Source organism: Oncorhynchus mykiss, chromosome 6 (genome assembly GCF_013265735.2).
Source record: "Oncorhynchus mykiss isolate Arlee chromosome 6, USDA_OmykA_1.1, whole genome shotgun sequence".
In the NCBI taxonomy this organism is placed as follows: domain Eukaryota; kingdom Metazoa; phylum Chordata; class Actinopteri; order Salmoniformes; family Salmonidae; genus Oncorhynchus; species Oncorhynchus mykiss.
In genome coordinates this window covers 27,352,364-27,372,521 of record NC_048570.1, presented here as the reverse complement: position 1 = coordinate 27,372,521, position 20,158 = coordinate 27,352,364, and the positions used below count along the sequence as shown (strand labels likewise).

The window sequence follows — 20,158 nt, the reverse complement described above, 5'->3', positions numbered from 1 at the left end:
ATGTGTCAAAATTGGCCAATTATTCTATCCATTGTTTTTAGAAAGTGTATAAATGTAGGTCCATTATCATTTCTACATGGTTGTGATTGGATTATGGTCATGTTAAAGTATATTTGGAAGGTTGAGGTGATTTTCACATGGAGTGGAGAAATAACAACAAGTAGGGCACTGACATTATCCACTGGATAATTTGTAATGTTTAACTTTTTTTGTTGGTCTGTATTAAAATAAAATATACTCTATATATACAAAAGTATGTGGACACCCCTTCAAATGAGTGGATTCGGCTATATTTCAGCCACACTCATTGCTGACAGGTGTTTAAAATTGAGCACACAGCCATGCAATCTTCATAGACAAACATTGGCAGTAGAATGGCCCGCACTGAAGAGCTCATTGACTTTCAACGTGGCACCCTCATAGGATGCCACTTTTCCAACAAGTCAGTTCATCTCAGTTCTGCCCTGCTAGAGCTGCCTCGGTCAACTGTAAGTGCTGTTATGTTGAATTGGAAATGTCTAGGAGCAACAACGGCTCAGCCGTGAAGTGGTAGAACACACAAGCTCATAGAATGGGACCGGCAAGTGCTGAAGCGGGTACCACGTAAAAATTGTCTTTCCTTAGTTGCAACACTCACTACCAAGTTCCAAACTGCCTCTGGAAGCAACGTCAGCACAATAACTGTTAGTCGAGAGATTCATGAAATTAGTTTCCATGGCCGAGAAGGAGCACACAAGCACACAATGCCAAGCGTCGGCTGGAGTGGTTTAAAGCTTACAGAAAATGAACTTTAAAAACATACATTTTTCTATCTGCTGTCATGACAGAGGCCATTAAAATATTTTGCAGCGAGGTGGGGCGCCCCCGAACCAAATCTCGCTTAAGTCCCCCAAAAATGCTAGAACCGGCCCTGCCTAGATGACTGGAGAAGTCCGATCATTAATCAACACCCTGTTTGGCGATTGGACCACTTTCTATAGGATCGGAGTCATACACAAAGACATCTGTGTGCAGGCTGCTACTTTATATTTATTACATAAACACTATTTACACATTTCAAGAACACATGCTACAGAACTCAAGATCTACAGCCCCTAACAAACAATACAAACATCTGTAACTCTCCAGAACAACAAAAATAAATACTTGTTGACGAGCAAAAATGTCAGACCAGGCTATAAACACTGAGAAAAGATTCAAGTTTTGAATTCAACCATTCAATACAAGTCTTGTTTATAACTATGCAACTGATTGTGCAGCAGATTGGTGTCCTGGTCTTGCTACAAGCTCCCTTTGGTTTGTGCTTCTCTGCAGCGGTGATATAGCACCTAAACACGTGGAAAAGGGCTTTAAAAGTTCTGAGTTATAACTTTTATTTTTATCTAGTCATAATATATTTGCAATTAACACCTGAGGTTGCCTACTCATCTAAGAATATGAGCTAAGGCTCTCAGTCTACATAATGCAATGTGCATTTATGGTTTAAACGACACTGGTGTGCCTATGTCCTGCATAGTGTACAAAATCAGCCAGTATCTATGCTGAAATATGTACAGCTCGGCCACATTATAACAGTTGTAAAACAATTGGCCAGTATCTATGTTTTTGATTTATAATCCAACTTCTAATTCCCACACCAAGTCAATGCCATCCATTGCAATGATAATACTGATATTTCTCCATAGTGAAGTTAATGATCAGAAACCAAATTAGAATTGGTATTCTCTGCATTAATTTGATGGGGATGTGCTGACTTTTGTAATTGATTAATGTGTTCCCTAGAGTGGGCTTGTCATCGTGTTAGTCTATTGGTGTGGTGAAAAGTGGTTTATTACTAAACATTCCATTCAGAGCATGAAAATATTCAACCAAAACACTGTCTAAACTAACAAAAGCACAGGCTCATGATGCTTTCAAGTGTACACACATTAATGCCACACTCAGATATGTACACTTACACATAAACAAAGCCTTCAGTACCATGGTACATCGGCACATCTTTAGTACACACAAACTAGTGACCGCAGTAACAATATCTACATTCAATGTCTCTCACACACTATACATTAAGGCATGAGGTGTCTTCTTGGATGCAGTGCATTAGCAGAGGAGGGCTAATTGAGATATACTCAAATGCATTTCAACCACAGTATGTAAATGCGGATTGTCAAGTGGAATGGACAAAACTGAAAGACAAAGGTCTGAATCAAAACATAAATCTTCTAAGGGTAAATTTGATAAAATATATGATTAATACAATATTTCAAAGTGAGACAGTGGTTCATTGATGCATTTACCAATTTGACAAAACACAACAAAACCATTTTACAGACCAACAATTCCAAAACATTGAATAATTTCACTACTTGGTAAAAACAGAACATTGACGATTAAACAAGCCTACATACTCTGATGCCCAGTGCAATACAGAATGATCCAAGTGATTAGGAGTTGGGATGGTATGCCAAGTGATTAGGAGTTGGGATGGTATGCCAAGTGATTCATCCTTTTACAAGATACATGTCAAACCTGCCTTTTTCAATTAGATTATAGCAACAAATCACATATGAACTTGATCTAAAAATGTAAAGCTACTGCCTTGTGCTCCTGCACTGCCATAATCTACACCTTAAATGACAGATTACACATCTATATGAGCCTTTTACATGCAGTCTATTTGTATAATTGAGCATTTAAACAACATTCTGAGATATCATGTTAAGTAGATTCATGGCATTTAAATTACTGTAAAGCTCATTTTAGTGATGTCATAAGGGATGTAGGCTATATTTTCTAAGTGCATGAAGGAGAACAATATCCTACAAGTAACTTACATTATCTTACAAAAAGCTATGTCTACAATCTATTATTTTATATATATATATATTTTACAAGTAAATTCTTCACAATAATGTATATTGGCTAGAAGGGTGCTCCATGTCATATTTTCCTTCTCAAGCCATAGAGCCACTTCTTTTGGTCTGAAAGCAGTTTGCCTGCATACCATACATGTAACCGGAGGTCAGCACAAGCACTGGAGAAATCTGAAAAAACTATCCATAAAACAAACAAAATCTAGTAGACTATCACACCTTACAATAAGTTGCCCAAATAGCACAAAACAACATGGATTTTCAATTTCCTTGATAAGTTAGCAGCATTCATAATTATGTGTGTGAAACAAGTCAAGTTTTGTTATTAATTCTGGTCACACCGGCATTCCATAGTAATTCCAGGGCACTGCAATGAGGACAACTTCATGTAAAGTGTTGCTAGAAATCGGTGATCCACTTTTGATATACACCTGCTGTAAATACTCACAATAATGAATGAGCAGCATGCTTTTAAATCAAAACAATACTGTGGGTTGTCGTTGATGAAATGACAACAGGGATATAAACATCCTCTTCAGTGTACACTGAGGATTGTCTTGTAGTGCTGTTATTTTTCTCATCCTATGATCATCTCTCCAAGCTCATTTGGACTGTTTGAAGCTTGTCAGACATGTGTGTCCAGTAGTGTAATGGCCTCGGTGCTCTTCTCATCAGAATGCTGATACATACAGGTGGTGCTCTCACCTCTCTTGAGAAGAGTCCAGTAGCAGGGTGTGAGGAGGAGTTTATAGATGAATGATGAGACCCAGACACAAGACAGTCTCCTGTATGTGTACGTCTGAAATGACCAATGACATGCAATCACAGGGATACCCTATAAGCATAATGTCAAACTTCTAAAAGGCAAGGTCACTGCCATTACAGACAGACAAGCCTAAGACACCACCGTCCAAGAGGGGAACTGCTGTACATGTGGATTCTCCAAGTCCAAGAGTTGGCCTATTGGTTTCTGAAATGCACCAGATCCATTGCTATAATGTGGAATGGTCCGGTTGATAGTGGCATTCACCATAAAGCTGTGGGGTCCAAGATACGTGGATAATTATATCAGACTGTCCTGATAAGGTACAATTGCCGATTTTAAGGAAAAGGAAACTTGGTAGTGCAAAGCTATTCCATTGTTGCAACACATAGTGGTGAGCTTTGTTAATGTTTGTTGGCGTTTCAAAAGCAAATGCTGAACAATACTCTGTGACTCAGGTTCTCTTGCATCTTGTCAAAAGACAAACGTGGCTGTGTAAAAGAAAGCCCTTTTCTGACATGTAGCCATACGTCACAACACAGGGGTCGTGTATACACTCACATCAATGTCAGCTGTGCAAGTTGTACAGAAAAATGCAAGATACAATAACTGTACAAAAGAGGACAGGAGTCAAATCTCCGCTGTTTTCATTTAAGTCGTAATTCTGTACAGACTTGGTGGTTTCCAGCAGGCAGATGATCGAAGGGGATGTCCTATATGACTTGAATATATTCATCTTAATGCAGACCTAATGCATTTTGTTGATATTTCTGGTTGAGTGATTATAATTGTACTGTACACATCCTGGTTTGGTAGATTGTGCAAACACTTAAGGGCAAGAAAGTGTTATCACTGAGATTTGATTTCTGTGTTACTTTGCTGGTTATTGGTCTTTGCTATGTCTGTTGCAGCTGATAAGCACTTGGTTGTCAATTCAAGTCAGTCAATGGTTATCATGAGCTTAGGATCACAGTTCTATATCTTGAAGCCAAGCCCCTTCATAACTTGCTCAGTTCTCCCCCTGGTGGTGTATGCAGGAATATCAACAACATATTGAGCAGTCACCAGCACCATCTACCTTGCCTTGTTCATAAGGTTTAAGTCACTGATCTTTAAGGTTTGAGCTTCATTGTCTTTGCATGGATATGCTAACACAAAAAGAAAGAGACTAATTACGTTCATTATCGGATTTAGCTGACCCTGCAAACCTGGGGGAGTGTAGCTTGGCTGCAGATGCAAAAAAGAAATGAGGGAGGGAGAGGTGACGGCCTGAATGAGTGGGCCTAGCGTCTGGCCAACAGTGCTGATTCTCCACTTTCCCAAGCCATCTCTACAGATCCCCACAGAGGGCCTTGCCTGTAACCTGAGTGCCAATCAGACGACAGCATTGGAACCCGAAGAGGCGGAGTTGGCAGAGGGAGAAGAGGGAAAGTTCCAGAAGAGCCACTTGCGTTTACACTGCCTCCTCTGGTACAAGTAGTCCTCCTTGTCCCGCTCCTTCCTTGCTCTCTGGTAGTGGTCATCCTCCTTCAGGAACCACACTGGTGGCCAGCGGTTCTTCTCAAAGTAGTCCTGGTTGTCTGCAAGAGGCATGGCTCAACAGCTTTAGCAACATCAAATGCAGACAAATGCTTCATATAATGATAACTTCTCTATAAATCCTGCATTGATGTAAAGGGGAGATTCAAATGAGTCGTAGTTTCACGCACATACAGGTCTCTTTAGTTAGTATTTCACTTGCATTACCTGTAGACGTGGCCTTCATGTCTCGAGGAAACTTGCGGCACACACTATTATAGTTGGTGCAGATGTGGTGAAGGCACCAGCCAGTTAGCTGTTGGGCACAATGGAACTGCCAGAGAGACACAAGATATTATAGAAGACCTTATTCCACACACGCTAACTTTTTACATTTAAAAGTGTAACACTTGTTAAAGAAATTAGCATTAGAAATAGAAACAGTTGTGAGATTGGAGAAAAACAGTATAAAGAATAAATACACTCGTGGAATTGCAATAGGAACAAGGCCTCCATCTTACCTGAGCCATCTCCAGGTATAACAGCACATCTCCGTCAATATCAGCCCCCATCATAGCAGCCTCCATCAGGACTGTCACTGTGTAGAGTTCTAAAACAGAGGCATGACATGCAGGGTATCCCAAGAACAACAGAATAATAATCATTTGCAGTAATTATGATAATTGTATTGTCAAGTTTTCTGATGATACCACCATTCTTGGTCTGATGTATAAACATGCTGATACTACGGTGTACAGGTCAGAAATTCAAAGGTTTGTAAAGTGGTGTGATGAGCACCAGCTCATCCTTAATGTAAAGAAAACAGAGAAGATAGTGTTTGAACCCAAATCTGTTGGTGACCATGTGCCTGTGGTTGTCCACAATGTCAACATAGCACAGCTTAGTTTGTACAGGTACCTGGATGTATATATGGACAATGTGCTGAGCTGGAAGGTCCAAGTAAAGAGTGTCTGCTCCAGAGTCCAACAACACCTCTACTTCCTATGGCTTTTAGGAGTTGTCCTGAAAATAATTATCCTGATCTACCATGCGGTCATATAGATATTCAACTGAAATCTCAAATTGCCCACCTCATACAAACTGCCATGAAGGTCATGGGTGTGAGGCAGCATCATTTCTGATCCCTCCCATGTACTTCACGCTGAGTATCAACTCCTCCCTTCAGGCAGACGCTATAGGGTCCCTACTTGTAAGCTGAACAGATATAAGCACTCCTTCCTTCCCATGTCCATCAAATACCTAAACAGCAATACTGTAAGTCAACCTGAGCTATGATAGTACACCACTGACAGAATATAAGGGAATGTGCAACATATGATGTATTTGGCTATATAAGAAGTGTACAACATGTATAATAAGAGTAACATGTAGTGTATATTTTATGTTGAGTGTGTAATGTAAGGGCCCCTATTTTGTTTACAGCAGTAATGTGTCTAAGACAATATTTCCTTCTGGGACATTGAAGATCATCCTATCCTATAAAACCCAGTATGTCACTGTGCACATTGCCAAATCTAACTTGCAACAGAATTATTAAAGTAACAGAAACAACTCTCTCAACACACACATTAGCCTAATTGACACTATGAAGATAAGGAAAAAGAGGGGGAAGTGTGTGTTAAACTATAACTGTGCATGTCTAGTGTTGCACAGATGTGGCTTTGTGTATGACGGTGTGCTCAAAAACAAGTAGATACCTGTTAGTGCAACTAGGTGTGGGAGGCAAAGACGGTTGGCAAGAACAATGAGCTCCATGGCATCCAGGTCAGTGCGGGAACAGAAGCGCCCAGTGTACAGGTACTCCAGCACAGCCCTCATACAGCTGCGAGTAGTGTTAGGAAACAGCACCTGAGACAAAAGGCACAGATCAACATCATTCTTCCTGTTCCTATTCACTAGTGTATTCTACTGTGATCTTGTGTGTTTGGTTATTTAGGTTAGTTATTCAGGCTGGTTATTCAGGCTGGTTATTCAGATGACTTGCAGGAGGTCTTGTTATTGTGCACAAAAATGTAATATAGTGGCACGCTCTCTAACTCCAGTGAGAGGGTGTAAAGAATTGACTTACTTCTTTGGTGCAGCTCTCCACAAAGGGCCCCCCAAACATAGCTGCCATCCAGTCACAGCTGGAGATGAGCAGGGGCTTATGGGCCATGATCGTTCCATCATCCAGCTTGAACACTACATCTGGAACACAAAGAGAAATCATACTGCATCCAAGGAGAAACACAGAGTGTACAAAATCCCTCAGTATTATGGTGTGCGCTCACCAGAAAAGGTGCCCTTGGCCAGGCACTCTTTGACTCTGTTTGTGCGCCGTACATGAAAGGCTTTGGTGATTTCCTGGTTCATGAAGGACTCGTTGTTAAGGATATTGGCCACCATCATGCGCAGGTCAAAGACCTCCAGCAGCTCAGCAATGTGTGCGATGTGCATTAGCTCCTTCTCGTGCTCGTCCAGCTGACCAGTGTACAGGTAGCGCAGCACAGCGCGGAAGGGCCCCAGCTGCATGGACTGGTCCATGTGCACCACGGTCATAGGCCTGGGGCTGTAGGTCACTGGGTCATCCACCAGCTCCTCCTGGATGCTGACAAAAGCCCTGCTCCAGGTAGACAGCAGTCTGCCCCTCCGGCCCCCTTCAGAGTCCCTCAGGGTGCCGTCACTGGTGCAGGCCCGCAGGTTGGCCCTGTCACCTTCGTCAGGGCTCTCACATACATCGAAGCTGGCAGCACGCATCAGCATCTCACGGCCAGACAGAGCGGTGGCGCGAGGGGGCCGCTCGGTCTCCTCAGACCGGGCGTCCAGGACGAAGAGGTCATAGAACTTGGAGGAGGACGTGGCCAAGTAGATCTTGTGGGCGAAGATTCTCTGCTTCTCCTGTAGAACCAGGATGACATCGGAACACAGGGGGTCCTCTAGAAGACGGCCAGGATGCTCCTCAGTGGTGGTGGGGGGAGGTGGCACAGTGATGATGGGTGGTGGGGGTTTGGGAGGCAGGAAGGGGGCCTGGAGGAGGGACCGCTGCACGTTGCGCAGGTGTGACTTCCAGAACTGCAGGTGACGTCGTGAGATTAGGGCGGCCCGGATGGCGTTATCAAATACGTCCTTTACTCCAAACTGAGCAACAACGCTGGTCTCATAGTACGGCACTCCCAGCTCTTTGGCCACCTCACGGCCCCTCTCTGGAGGCAGAATCTCATTGTATTTAATAGGTCTGGAAGATATGACCATAAACAAGGCCAAAAAGAGGCCAAAGGTTAAGTGAGTTTACAGACTAAATTAACATGATTCAGAGCAGCATGAGGATGAATAACATTGTATATTGTTTACAAATCTTAGTACAAAGTGGTACCTACATTTCTAATGATGACACAGTGAATCTATCAATCACAAGCTATCAACTTTAACTTGAGATGAAAAGCACTGTTTTAGATTGAAAGCACTCGACTTAGGAGTTGTAGGGCACCTTGCTAGTGGCCGTCGTGCCCTGTTGACTGCCTCCAGGTCAGCGTAGCGCAGGTCCAGCTGGCAGCCCACCAGGATGACTGGAGCCCGGGGGCAGAAGTGTTTGATCTCAGGGTACCACATGGTCTTCACATGGTACAAGGAGTTGGGGTTGGCGATGGAGAAACACAGAACCACCACATCCGACCTGCAATGACGAGTGGGGTTATGGAAGGGACAGACAGGAAAGGTCCACTTACTTTACTCTGCACCAGTACCATGACTTGCTTGAGTAAACAAGGTCAGCTGATCTCACCTTCCATACGCAAAGCGTCGGTCCTTGTGATGGTCCCCGAACGTGTCCCAGAGCCGCAGCGACACACTGACGTCATCCACCACATCCCTAGATCGCTCCAGAACCTGACCAGAGAGACATCTATCATATGCATGGATATTACCAACAACTGCAGAGTGTGAAACTAACACCTGCCCACCAGCCTAATGTGCTAAGCCCAAGATATACATTGTGTCTTGCAGGTTTGTTAATGTGCAACAACGGTTTACCCAACTGTAGCACTTAAAACAGAGGATTTCAGTATTGTTTTCCTTCACCGTCAAGTTGCTGGTGGACCAAACAGTTCATTTCAAACCCCATGCAGTCCATTACAAAAAACATAGCCTCAATAGAGAAAACCGACAAACAAATAAAGCTTTTCATTAATTAACAGTCAAAACCAGAGAACTCCACCACTCACCTCCTGGCAAACTCTGTACTGGTCTATGGCCCAGACAGTGGGTACATGTGTAGCAAGCAATTGGTACTGAGTGAGTGTGGCATTACAGGCCCGGGCACAGATAAGGCGGGTCTTCCCAACAGCGTTGTCCCCTACCACCACACACTTGATAGTCTCAACATTTGGCCTCTCATAGTCCATGTCAGAATCCATCAACTGGGGCCTGTCAGGGCAGAGGAAAGCAGAGTTGGATAATATTCCAAAGGGATAATCAACTGGAGATATCAAATATCACAGAGGTACTGAGGAGCTTGTTAAAAACATTTCACCTCATTAAAACCCCTCTGACCCCATCAGGTATCAATACTGCAATCAAATCACATTTTATTTGGCACATACTTCGTAAACAACAGGTGTAGACTAACAGTGAGATGCTTACTTACGGGCCCTTCCCAACAATGCAGAGAGAAAGAAAATAGAGAAATAACAGAACACGTAATAAAGCACATAATAATAGATACACAATGATACACGGGGTACCAGTACCGAGTTGATGTGCAGGGGTACGAGGTAATTGAGGTAGATATGTACATATACAGTGCCTTGCGAAAGTATTCGGCCCCCTTGAACTTTGCGACCTTTTGCCACATTTCAGGCTTCAAACATAAAGATATAAAACTGTATTTTTTTGTGAAGAATCAAGAACAAGTGGGACACAATCATGAAGTGGAACGACATTTATTGGATATTTCAAACTTTTTTAACAAATCAAAAACGGAAAAATTGGGCGTGCAAAATTATTCAGCCCCCTTAAGTTAATACTTTGTAGCGCCACCTTTTGCTGCGATTACAGCTGTAAGTCGCTTGGGGTATGTCTCTATCAGTTTTGCACATCGAGAGACTGACATTTTTTCCCATTCCTCCTTGCAAAACAGCTCGAGCTCAGTGAGGTTGGATGGAGAGCATTTGTGAACAGCAGTTTTCAGATCTTTCCACAGATTCTCGATTGGATTCAGGTCTGGACTTTGACTTGGCCATTCTAACACCTGGATATGTTTATTTTTGAACCATTCCATTGTAGATTTTGCTCTATGTTTTGGATCATTGTCTTGTTGGAAGACAAATCTCCGTCCCAGTCTCAGGTCTTTTGCAGACTCCATCAGGTTTTCTTCCAGAATGGTCCTGTATTTGGCTCCATCCATCTTCCCATCAATTTTAACCATCTTCCCTGTCCCTGCTGAAGAAAAGCAGGCCCAAACCATGATGCTGCCACCACCATGTTTGACAGTGGGGATGGTGTGTTCAGGGTGATGAGCTGTGTTGCTTTTACGCCAAACATAACGTTTTGCATTGTTGCCAAAAAGTTAAATTTTGGTTTCATCTGACCAGAGCACCTTCTTCCACATGTTTGGTGTGTCTCCCAGGTGGCTTGTGGCAAACTTTAAACAACACTTTTTATGGATATCTTTAAGAAATGGCTTTCTTCTTGCCACTCTTCCATAAAGGCCAGATTTGTGCAATATACGACTGATTGTTGTCCTATGGACAGAGTCTCCCACCTCAGCTGTAGATCTCTGCAGTTCATCCAGAGTGATCATGGGCCTCTTGGCTGCATCTCCGATCAGTCTTCTCCTTGTATGAGCTGAAAGTTTAGAGGGACGGCCAGGTCTTGGTAGATTTGCAGTGGTCTGATACTCCTTCCATTTCAATATTATCGTTGTACAGTGCTCCTTGGGATGTTTAAAGCTTGGGAAATATTTTTGTATCCAAATCCGTCTTTAAACTTCTTCACAACAGTATCTCGGACCTGCCTGGTGTGTTCCTTGTTCTTCATGATGCTCTCTGCGCTTTTAACGGACCTCTTAGACTATCACAGTGCAGGTGCATTTATACGGAGACTTGATTACACACAGGTGGATTCTATTTATCATCATTAGTCATTTAGGTCAACATTGGATCATTCAGAGATCCTCACTGAACTTCTGGAGAGAGTTTGCTGCACTGAAAGTGAAGGGGCTGAATAATTTTGCACGCCCAATTTTTCAGTTTTTGATTTGTTAAAAAAGTTTAAAATATCCAATAAATGTCGTTCCACTTCATGATTGTGTCCCACTTGTTGTTGATTCTTCACAAAAAAATACAGTTTTATATCTTTATGTTTGAAGCCTGAAATGTGGCAAAAGGTCGCAAAGTTCAAGGGGGCCGAATACTTTCGCAAGGCACTGTAACTAGGAATATAGTGACAGATAATAAACAGTAGCAGCAACGTATCTGATGAGTCAAAAAAGTTAGTGCAGATACTATTTAGAAGTCTATTTAACAGTCTATTTAGCAGTCTCATGGCTTGGGGCTAGAAGATGTTCAATGTCCTGTTGGTTCTAGACTTGGTGTATCAGTACCGCTCGCCATTCGGTAGCAGAGAAAACAGTCTATGACTTGGGTGGCTGTAGTCTTTGAACATTTTTATGGCCTTCCTCTGACACCGTCTGGTATAGAGGTCCTGGATGGCAGGGAGCTCGGCCCCAGTGATGTGGCTGGCTGGCTGAGTGCCTGTGCCAATTCGGAAGGTCCCTGACGTTCCTTACTCTTTCATTTCAAGGGACACGCTGGGGATTTCAGAGTTCTGGAAGTGAATTAGGATGTGTTCCTAAAAATAAGCACAGACTCTGCTAACTTAATTTGTCTAGCATCTGGGTTATACTCAGGTAGTATCTGTGTCTTGTCATTTTGTGTTTCCCTTTGTTTTATGCAGACTTACATACTAAGTTATACTGAAAGGAGAGGACATTCCATTTCCCAGAACAATGTGTTATAGGATCACAATCTCTCTCCAACATAAGCCACTTTCAACATAACAAAATATAACATGATTCACATTGTTACCCCATGAGATACATCTTTGATCAAATTAAACAGACCACAGGGAGTCCCATTATGCAAGGATGCAGCTGAAATCACAGTTCTCTATAAAGCACTTGCAACCAAAACACATTTTTCAATAAATTCAGCCATGGTCTTACCAATAATACTCACACTGACATCTGTCTCTTGATGAATTTATACATTCAATCATCTAAGCATTATTTGATCACAACCCCTCCTTGGCAATCTTAGCAAGCCCCCCCCCCCCCCCCCCAAAAAAAATTTCTAACCATAGATCAGTCTAGGATCCAAGAAAATTGTGGTGAACATAATTAGTTGACAGACAGACAGACACCTATCCACGTCTAGAAAAATAGTGGTTGCTGATCTCGTTATCCAGTTTCCAAGGGAACCAGATTTGCTTCTTGCTTCTGTGTCATACCTTACCCTACTGTAACAGGTGTATGGCAACTGAATGACCTTTACAAAGTACACTGACAGCCACTCGCAAAAACATAAACAATGTGGCCAGACATGAGCCAGACTGGACCACGAGGATAAATGTAATAGCATATCTGGCCAGCTACTACACCGCCGTAGCTTAACTCGTTAATAAAATGTCCATTCCCAATACCCAGACAACCTCCGCAACTATGAGTTGCAACAATGTCACCGTCTTTGACAATGAGGGCGCGAAACATGATGACATTGTGTTTCGACGAAATTCGAGTGTCCACTCTGCATGGCTGTACCGTTGGCTGGTTATGCTTGGTCTCTGTGGGTTCCAATATAGGGCAATTAGACCTGCAATGTAGTTAGTAGGCTATCTGCAGCACGCCAATTCATTAAAAATAGCTTCAATATTATGTTCGTGAATGGAAGAAGGCTGCGAACTTGGACGGCGGCAGAAGCTGAATTCTGTGGTGGATTGCCAACCTACTCCTCAATGCCATTTTCTCTCGTTGGTAATGTTGACTATTTGGCAACAGTCTGCGCTTAAAACTTCTTAAGGATAGGGGGCAGCATTTTCACTTTTGGATAAATAGCGTGCACAATTTTAATTTCCTGCTACTCATGCCAGGAATATATTATATGCATATGATTAGTAGGTGTGGATAGAAAACACTCTGAAGTTTCTAAAACTGGTTCAATCATGTCTGTGACTATAACAGAACTTATGTAGCAGGCAAAACCCTGAGGAAAAACTTTTCAGAATTGTATTTTTTATTTTGCCTCTGACCGTTCCCTCAGTTGTCTTTGCCAAGGGATATTTGATAGCGACCATTTTACAGTTCCTACGACTTCCACAGGATGTCACGAGTCTTTGGAATTGGGTTGAAGTTAATCATTGGTGCAACGAAGAAGAGGCACATCCTGGAACAACGTTACACTGTTGAGAGTTACGCAAGAGGAAAAAAGGTGCATGGTTTGTTTACTTGCTCTATTGAATACAGATTGCCCCGTCTACAATTTGATCGATTATTAACGTTTAAAAATACCTAAAGTTTTATTACAAAAGTAGTTTGAAATATTTTGGCAAAGTTGATAGGCAACTTTTGAAATGTTTTGTAGTGACGTTGTGTTTTGACAAGCTGTTTTTTTCCGGATCAAACCTGCGGAATTAATCGGAAAAAAGGACCAATTGTGATGTTTATGGGACATATTGGAGTGCCAACAAAGAAGCTCTTCAAAGGTAATGCATTACGCTTTTTCTTTTGTTTACAACTGGTTCAGATGGGTGCATGCTATCAGATAAACCAATCAGAATTTGGGTTTATTACTTTTTATGGAAAAGTTTGATCTTACTGATATATGGAGAGAGAGGTTTCCGGCCAAAAGATCATTCACTTGGAGTAACAAAACAGGCTCCAGACAATCCAGAATAGATTTTTAGCTTATATCGAAATGTATTGATAGTGAGTGTGTTACTACAAATATTTGTACTACTCCCCTCACAGACCATAGGGCTATTTACATTGATATCAAAATATTTACCCCTGATACGAACCTTGGTAGAGCATCCAAGGTTGGTAGAGCATGATATAGTTACATTTGAGGTTAAAGATCTGCTCTCACACTTTTGGGAAAGGGCTTGTGAAGAAAAATCTTATTGCAAGAACTGGGAGCTCTTTAAATTTGAGGTGTCCAAATATCTTAGAAAATATGGTAGTAATCTTGCTAAGACCAGAAGAGCTGAGGAGGAAAAGGTGATCATTAAGATAACTTCCCTTTCTCAGAGGTCCCCAGCCGACCTCTTGGGGGAGGAGAAGATGGAACTTAATTGAGTTACAAAATAAACTGGATAATATATATAAATGAAAAGCAGAAGGAGCCTTTATTAGATCTAGGAAAAAATGGATTGAAGGAGGGAGAACAGAATTCATCCTATTTCTTTAGACTTGAGAAATTTCACTCTAAAAATAACACTATCCATAAGTTAAACATTGATGGTGTTATTACAGATGACCAAAAATTAATCGCTAAATACCGTAGCAATTTTTACAGAAAATTGTATAGCTCTACGTACTGTCAGGATCACTGAATAATGTTCACTCTATCAGTGATATAGAATCTAAACAGTGTGATGAACCCATCAAAGTTGAAGAGATTATAGAGTCTATCAAACATCTAAAGAACAATAAATCACCAGGTGTTGATGGAATTACATCAGAATTGTTCAAATTATTTTCTGAACAAGTAGCTCCCTTCCTATTTCAAGTATTTTTAGAGAGTATTAAAAACAATGTTCTCCCTCCTACAATTAGTCAGGGGTTAATAACACTGATACCTAAGCTTTAAAAATAAGTGCTGCTCATCGATAACTGCCGTCCAATTTGTCTTCTTAATAATGACTATAAGATATTAGCCTCACTACTTGCAAAAATAATTAAAGAAGTCCTGGATGCAATCATTGATGAAACACAGTCTGGCTTCACGAGGAACAGACATATTTCTAACAATGTCAGACTAGTATTAGACGTACTTGACTACTCAGACCTAATAACTGAGGATAGCTTCATATTATTTTAAGATTTTTATAAAGCATTTGACACAGTAGAGCATCAGTTTCTCTTCCACTCCCTTGAGAGACTTGATGGATTTTTTCTGTAAGGCTATTAAGACTCTCTATGCAAATGGTAACAGCACTATCACATTGAAATATGGCACCTCACCTAGATTTGAGTTAAAGAGAGGAATTAGGCAAGGTTGTCCTATCTCTCCGTACCGGTTTTTATTAATCACCCAACTTCTTGCAAATTCTTTAAATAATAGTCCTGTACAAGGTATTTCCATAGCTGGTAAAGAAATTATTATAAGCCAGCTGGCTGACGATACTACACTTTTTCTGAAAGACGCTAACCAAATTCCCATATCAATCAATGTGATACAATCCTTTTCCAAAGCGTCTGGTCTATATCTTAACATTAATAAATGTGAACTCATAGCTGTCAAAGATTGTGTGACACCTTCATATTATGGTATTCCAGTAAAAGAAGAACTTACATATTTAGGCATAACCATTACAAAGGATCAGAAGTCTAGAGGCTTACTAAATTTTAACCCTCTTATTAAAAAAACCCAGAATAAACTAAATCAATGGCTACAGAGGGACTTATCTTTAAACGGTAGAGTCCTAATAACCAAGGCTGAAGGTATCTCTAGACTAACATATGGTGCTCTATCTTTATATCTTGACCGTAAAATAAGCAAGGAGATAGACCAGATGCGTTTCAACTTTCTTTGGAGAAACCGTACCCATTACATTAGGAAAACTGTTGTAATGAACACTTATGAGAATGGTGGACTGAATTTTCTGGACTTTAAATAATACTTTTAAGATCAATTGGATAAAACAATTCCTAAGAAGACCCACTTCTATCTGGAATTTTATTCCTCATCATGTCTTCTCTACTTTTGGTGGCCTTAACTTCATGTTGTTTTGCAATTATAATATTGACAAAGTTCCAGTGAAACGTTCTGCTTTTCATCGGCAGGTTTTCTTGTCATGGTCCTTAATTTATAAACACAATTTTTCTCCACACATATATTATATATGGAATAATCGGGATATATTGTATAAAAATACCTCTCTGTTTTTAGAATATTGGTTCCGAAATAATATCCTACTGGTGAGCCAACTGGTAAATGCAGAGGGTCTTTTACTAAGTTATAAAGAATTCTTATCACTTTACAAGGTCCCTGTAACACCTAAAGATTTTGCAATTGTTTTAGATGCCATTCCCTCAGGTGTTGCTATGTTATTCAGGAACATGTCAAGACCTGACCCTCAGAGCCTACCTTCTGTTGACCCTATTGACTCATCAGTAGGAAAGATTTGTTTCTCTTTTGGTCCATTCAACAACAGAGCGATACGATCCTTGTTTCAGCAGGATGTTGTACCTTATGTCATGCCTTATTGGAATGGATTTATTGATAATATCTGTTGGAAAAAAGTTTGGATGTTGCCACACACATACCTACTTGTTAACAAAATTAAAGAAGTTTCCTTATTCCTTATTATTCATAAATATTATCCTGCCAACCACTATATGAAGAAGTTTAAGGAAAACATCAACTCAAATTGCTCCTTTTGTAATGACCACCCAGAAACAGTTTTGCATCTTTTTTGGCATTGTATGCATGTAAGAAAACTGTGGCAAGACATCAGTAGGTTTATAATTGAACACATTTATGAAGATTTTACACTATTGTGGAGAGATGTACTGTTTGGATTCTTTACATACAATAGAAATAAGCGTAATCATTTTTATGTAATTAATTTCATTATTCTTTTGGCCAAATTTCATATACACAAATGTAAATTTCCAAACAGACAACCACATTTTCGTACCCTACAAAAAGAAATTGAACTGTATTTTAAGACGGTTAAATGCTCTACTAACAGAAAAGCTGTTAGAATTGTAAGTATATGCATGTCCCTTAAGGTCCTTGTGTAATTGTAATGTGATATTGTACCCCCTAGCTCGATTGTCTATTGTTTGTAATCTATGTATGCTTGTGTTCCCTCATGTGCTTTATGTATTGATTTGTTATTAATTTTTTTTTTAAGTTACAATTTTTTTTTTTTAAAGGAAGGAATGGTTTTAAATGGATCGCCCTTACCCGGATATTCGTCACTTGTTCATCCCGCGATGATTGTGTTTTCTGCCACCGGTGGCTTGTGGGTGCTTTATATGAGCTACAGTCAATTATGGTTGTACGTATACTTACGTTAAATATATCATTATTAATATATGTCTACTGTATGATAGCTAGCAAATGAACTAGCTAAATAACGTTAACCTGCCTAGCTGGAACTTCTGAAGAAGGAACATGTTTTATTTCTACAATTTCCAAAAGCTAACCAAACAAAAACATAATTACTTTTACGAGACGTGTTTGTTCCGTCATGTGCATTAGTAGCACACTTTCTATTTGATTTACATTCGTTTTGACTCCATATATTGATGTTAAGGTTTTACTTTTTTGGCTGACTTTTCCTAACGTATGTACAATCGTCGCGAATTGAATTATGGGGATTTTCGGGCCCCAAACGGAACATAATTGTACACCCCCCCCCCCCCCCCCCCACAAACCCCCCAAAGACGGGGATTCCCGTCACCATCTTGGTGGACGAGGGTTTGTCTTTTAAGAGTTTGAACTGCAGTCTGATAAAGCCAAGCTCAAATTTCTAGCCCAATGACCAGTCAAAACCCACCCAAAAGGCCGACAACTAGCCCACTTTGTTTTTTTACAGCAAGAGAGAAGTTGCCATATCTATACAATTAACCATTTTTCCATAACGTTATCAAACCAATTATTAAGAAGGAATATTATAGTAACTTGTAACGAAGTTAGAAGCAACATTTGGGTTTCCTCAAAATAATAATTATTGTAAGTTGTTATAAAGGAATTTGAATATGTGGCAAAAAAAATAAAAAATAATAATACTTCAGCTGCAGTTCAGACCTCTGTCTAATGCCGAGGTGATGCAACCAAATCCTGTCTGTCATAGAATAGCCTATACAACATGTCTAGCACTATCTTGTGTGCAAAGAACAATTCCATAGTTGTTTCGTTATATTATGGACGTATGGATTCTCATGATGGACCCTTTTAGTTAGGCAGCTTTAGATGCAAATTAGACTGACATAACTAGTACGTTTGATATATCATAGCCTAAAAAACTCATTATTTCAGAGGATTCCATTAATTAGATAACTTAGCCATACAGACCATATGATAGCCGCTTTATAATATAACTATACTATAGGCTATATCCGCTCCAAGAACTGACCATACGTGCAGGTCAGCAAATTATAAAGGGTTTAGCTAATAACATTCACCCAGCTTGCTACAAAAGCTATTTCCATCAAGCCGAGTCACTGGTCATTCAGCGCCACCGTTACGTAACACCCAGAGGTTCCTTCCTTGTGCCATTTTGTGTTATTGAGGTGCATGCCAAAATGTTAGATTAGTATAGGCTATTATAGGTTACTAACCCAAAAGCCTATCCCGTTGCGCATTTGGCCAAAATGTCTCCTTACCTCAACATAAGGAAATGGTGCATCGGATTGACCGATGTTTGAGACTGAGAAGAAGAGGGCTCCATCCGATGCGGCTAGCACTCTACGGTAGCCTGGGCTGAACGTCATTTTCGCAGCAATGATAACTATAGGGAATTAAATATATTAAATATAGGGGATTAAATAGCGGCCACGCCGCTAAAGTCACCAGAAAAGTATACTTGGTAAAAATAATAAGGTTATCATCACCGTGTGCCTGAGGACACTTGTGGTCTACGTGAGTCCGTCTTCACCGCCAACCGCAGGCCACGCCGCGTCAAAGGACCAGCTCCAGTCACCTACGTAATTTATTATGGAAGCACGCGCACCAATAAAAAACCCATTCATTATAAAACAGCGTTCCACTGCAAATCTCCCGTAAATCCCATTCAATCCAAACGTAGGCTATTTAGCTGCTGTATCTTCTGGTTCAGATTCTACCGTAAAGACATTTAGTCTCAGCTCGGCTACTGTACAGATCATTATTACGGTTAATGTCTAAACTCCAAATATTATGTCTGAGATAAGCAATAAACTATATATATCTCTTAAAATCGTAGGCTGTTGCAAACATAATGGGATGTGATCTGAGTGGACTTTAAAGTTGCCATGACTGCCATGATGTGGCACTGTGAGTCAATATGGTCCTGGTCCTGAAATTGTAATAAGATTTTATGATCACTCAATGGGGTTGTTTTTCCCCTCTCAAGTATTCTGTTCACAAAACATAAAACATTCCAAATATAAATAAAATATTTGCATGACCATAGGTCAATTTAACCATGTCTCATGGATTGATCTCATTTGGCAAAGTTCTAACCTAACTCAAAGCATAGCCTTTATAAACAAGATTTTACACACATTAAAACATTTTAAACACCCACAGGCATCATAAATACTGTTTGAAAATGATTTTAAATTCCTTACCTGTTCTCTTGTGGGCTGGCCAAACACTGCACCTTAGTTTGTTTAAGAAAGAATGGTCACTCATCTTTCCACTTTCAATATTCCACCCCCCCTTTCCTTTTTTGCCCGCCCCCCCCCCCCCCCCCCCCCCCCCCCTCTCTCTCTCTCTCTCTCACACACACACAAAGTCACATGTTTTGGTATATTTTAACTTTGTTGAGAGAACAGGAAGATTAAATTACATTTTACCTTTAGAGTTGAAAGTTTCTATAAACTTACCCAGAGCAGTAATTTTCCACAGTGTTAAATGTCCTTGTGTGGAAAGAAAATCCAGAGTAGGCCTACTGGATACACCAAAATGGTATAATTGTGTAATGACAGTTAGTAATGTATTTTCTATAGATTGAAAAATTGCCCAGACACAATGTTTTTAGATAACAATAATGAGCCAGAGGCTGCATCGCACCCATA

General features: G+C 40.5%; 1 protein-coding gene across 2 annotated transcripts; it reads right to left on the bottom strand.

Annotated features, from left to right (window-relative positions):
* Positions 1 to 1,007: 1,007 nt before the first annotated feature.
* LOC110525640 (rho-related BTB domain-containing protein 2) lies at positions 1,008 to 19,792 on the bottom strand. 2 transcript variants are annotated; one of them, XM_021605949.2, is made up of 12 exons: positions 19,709 to 19,792; positions 18,992 to 19,080; positions 18,764 to 18,888; positions 9,375 to 9,576; positions 8,936 to 9,039; positions 8,642 to 8,827; positions 7,446 to 8,389; positions 7,244 to 7,362; positions 6,873 to 7,023; positions 5,676 to 5,764; positions 5,383 to 5,488; positions 5,011 to 5,216 (listed from the first exon to the last, which is right to left on the bottom strand). In XM_021605949.2, the coding sequence occupies exons 3-12, from the start codon at positions 18,826 to 18,828 to the stop codon at positions 5,011 to 5,013; spliced, it is 2,172 nt and encodes a 723-aa protein (XP_021461624.1). In that variant the 5' UTR covers positions 18,829 to 18,888; positions 18,992 to 19,080; positions 19,709 to 19,792. The 2 variants fall into 2 exon arrangements, with proteins under 2 accessions (XP_021461623.1, XP_021461624.1); XM_021605948.2 differs by having other exon boundaries at positions 1,008 to 5,216; positions 18,764 to 19,080.
* Positions 19,793 to 20,158: the final 366 nt, after the last annotated feature.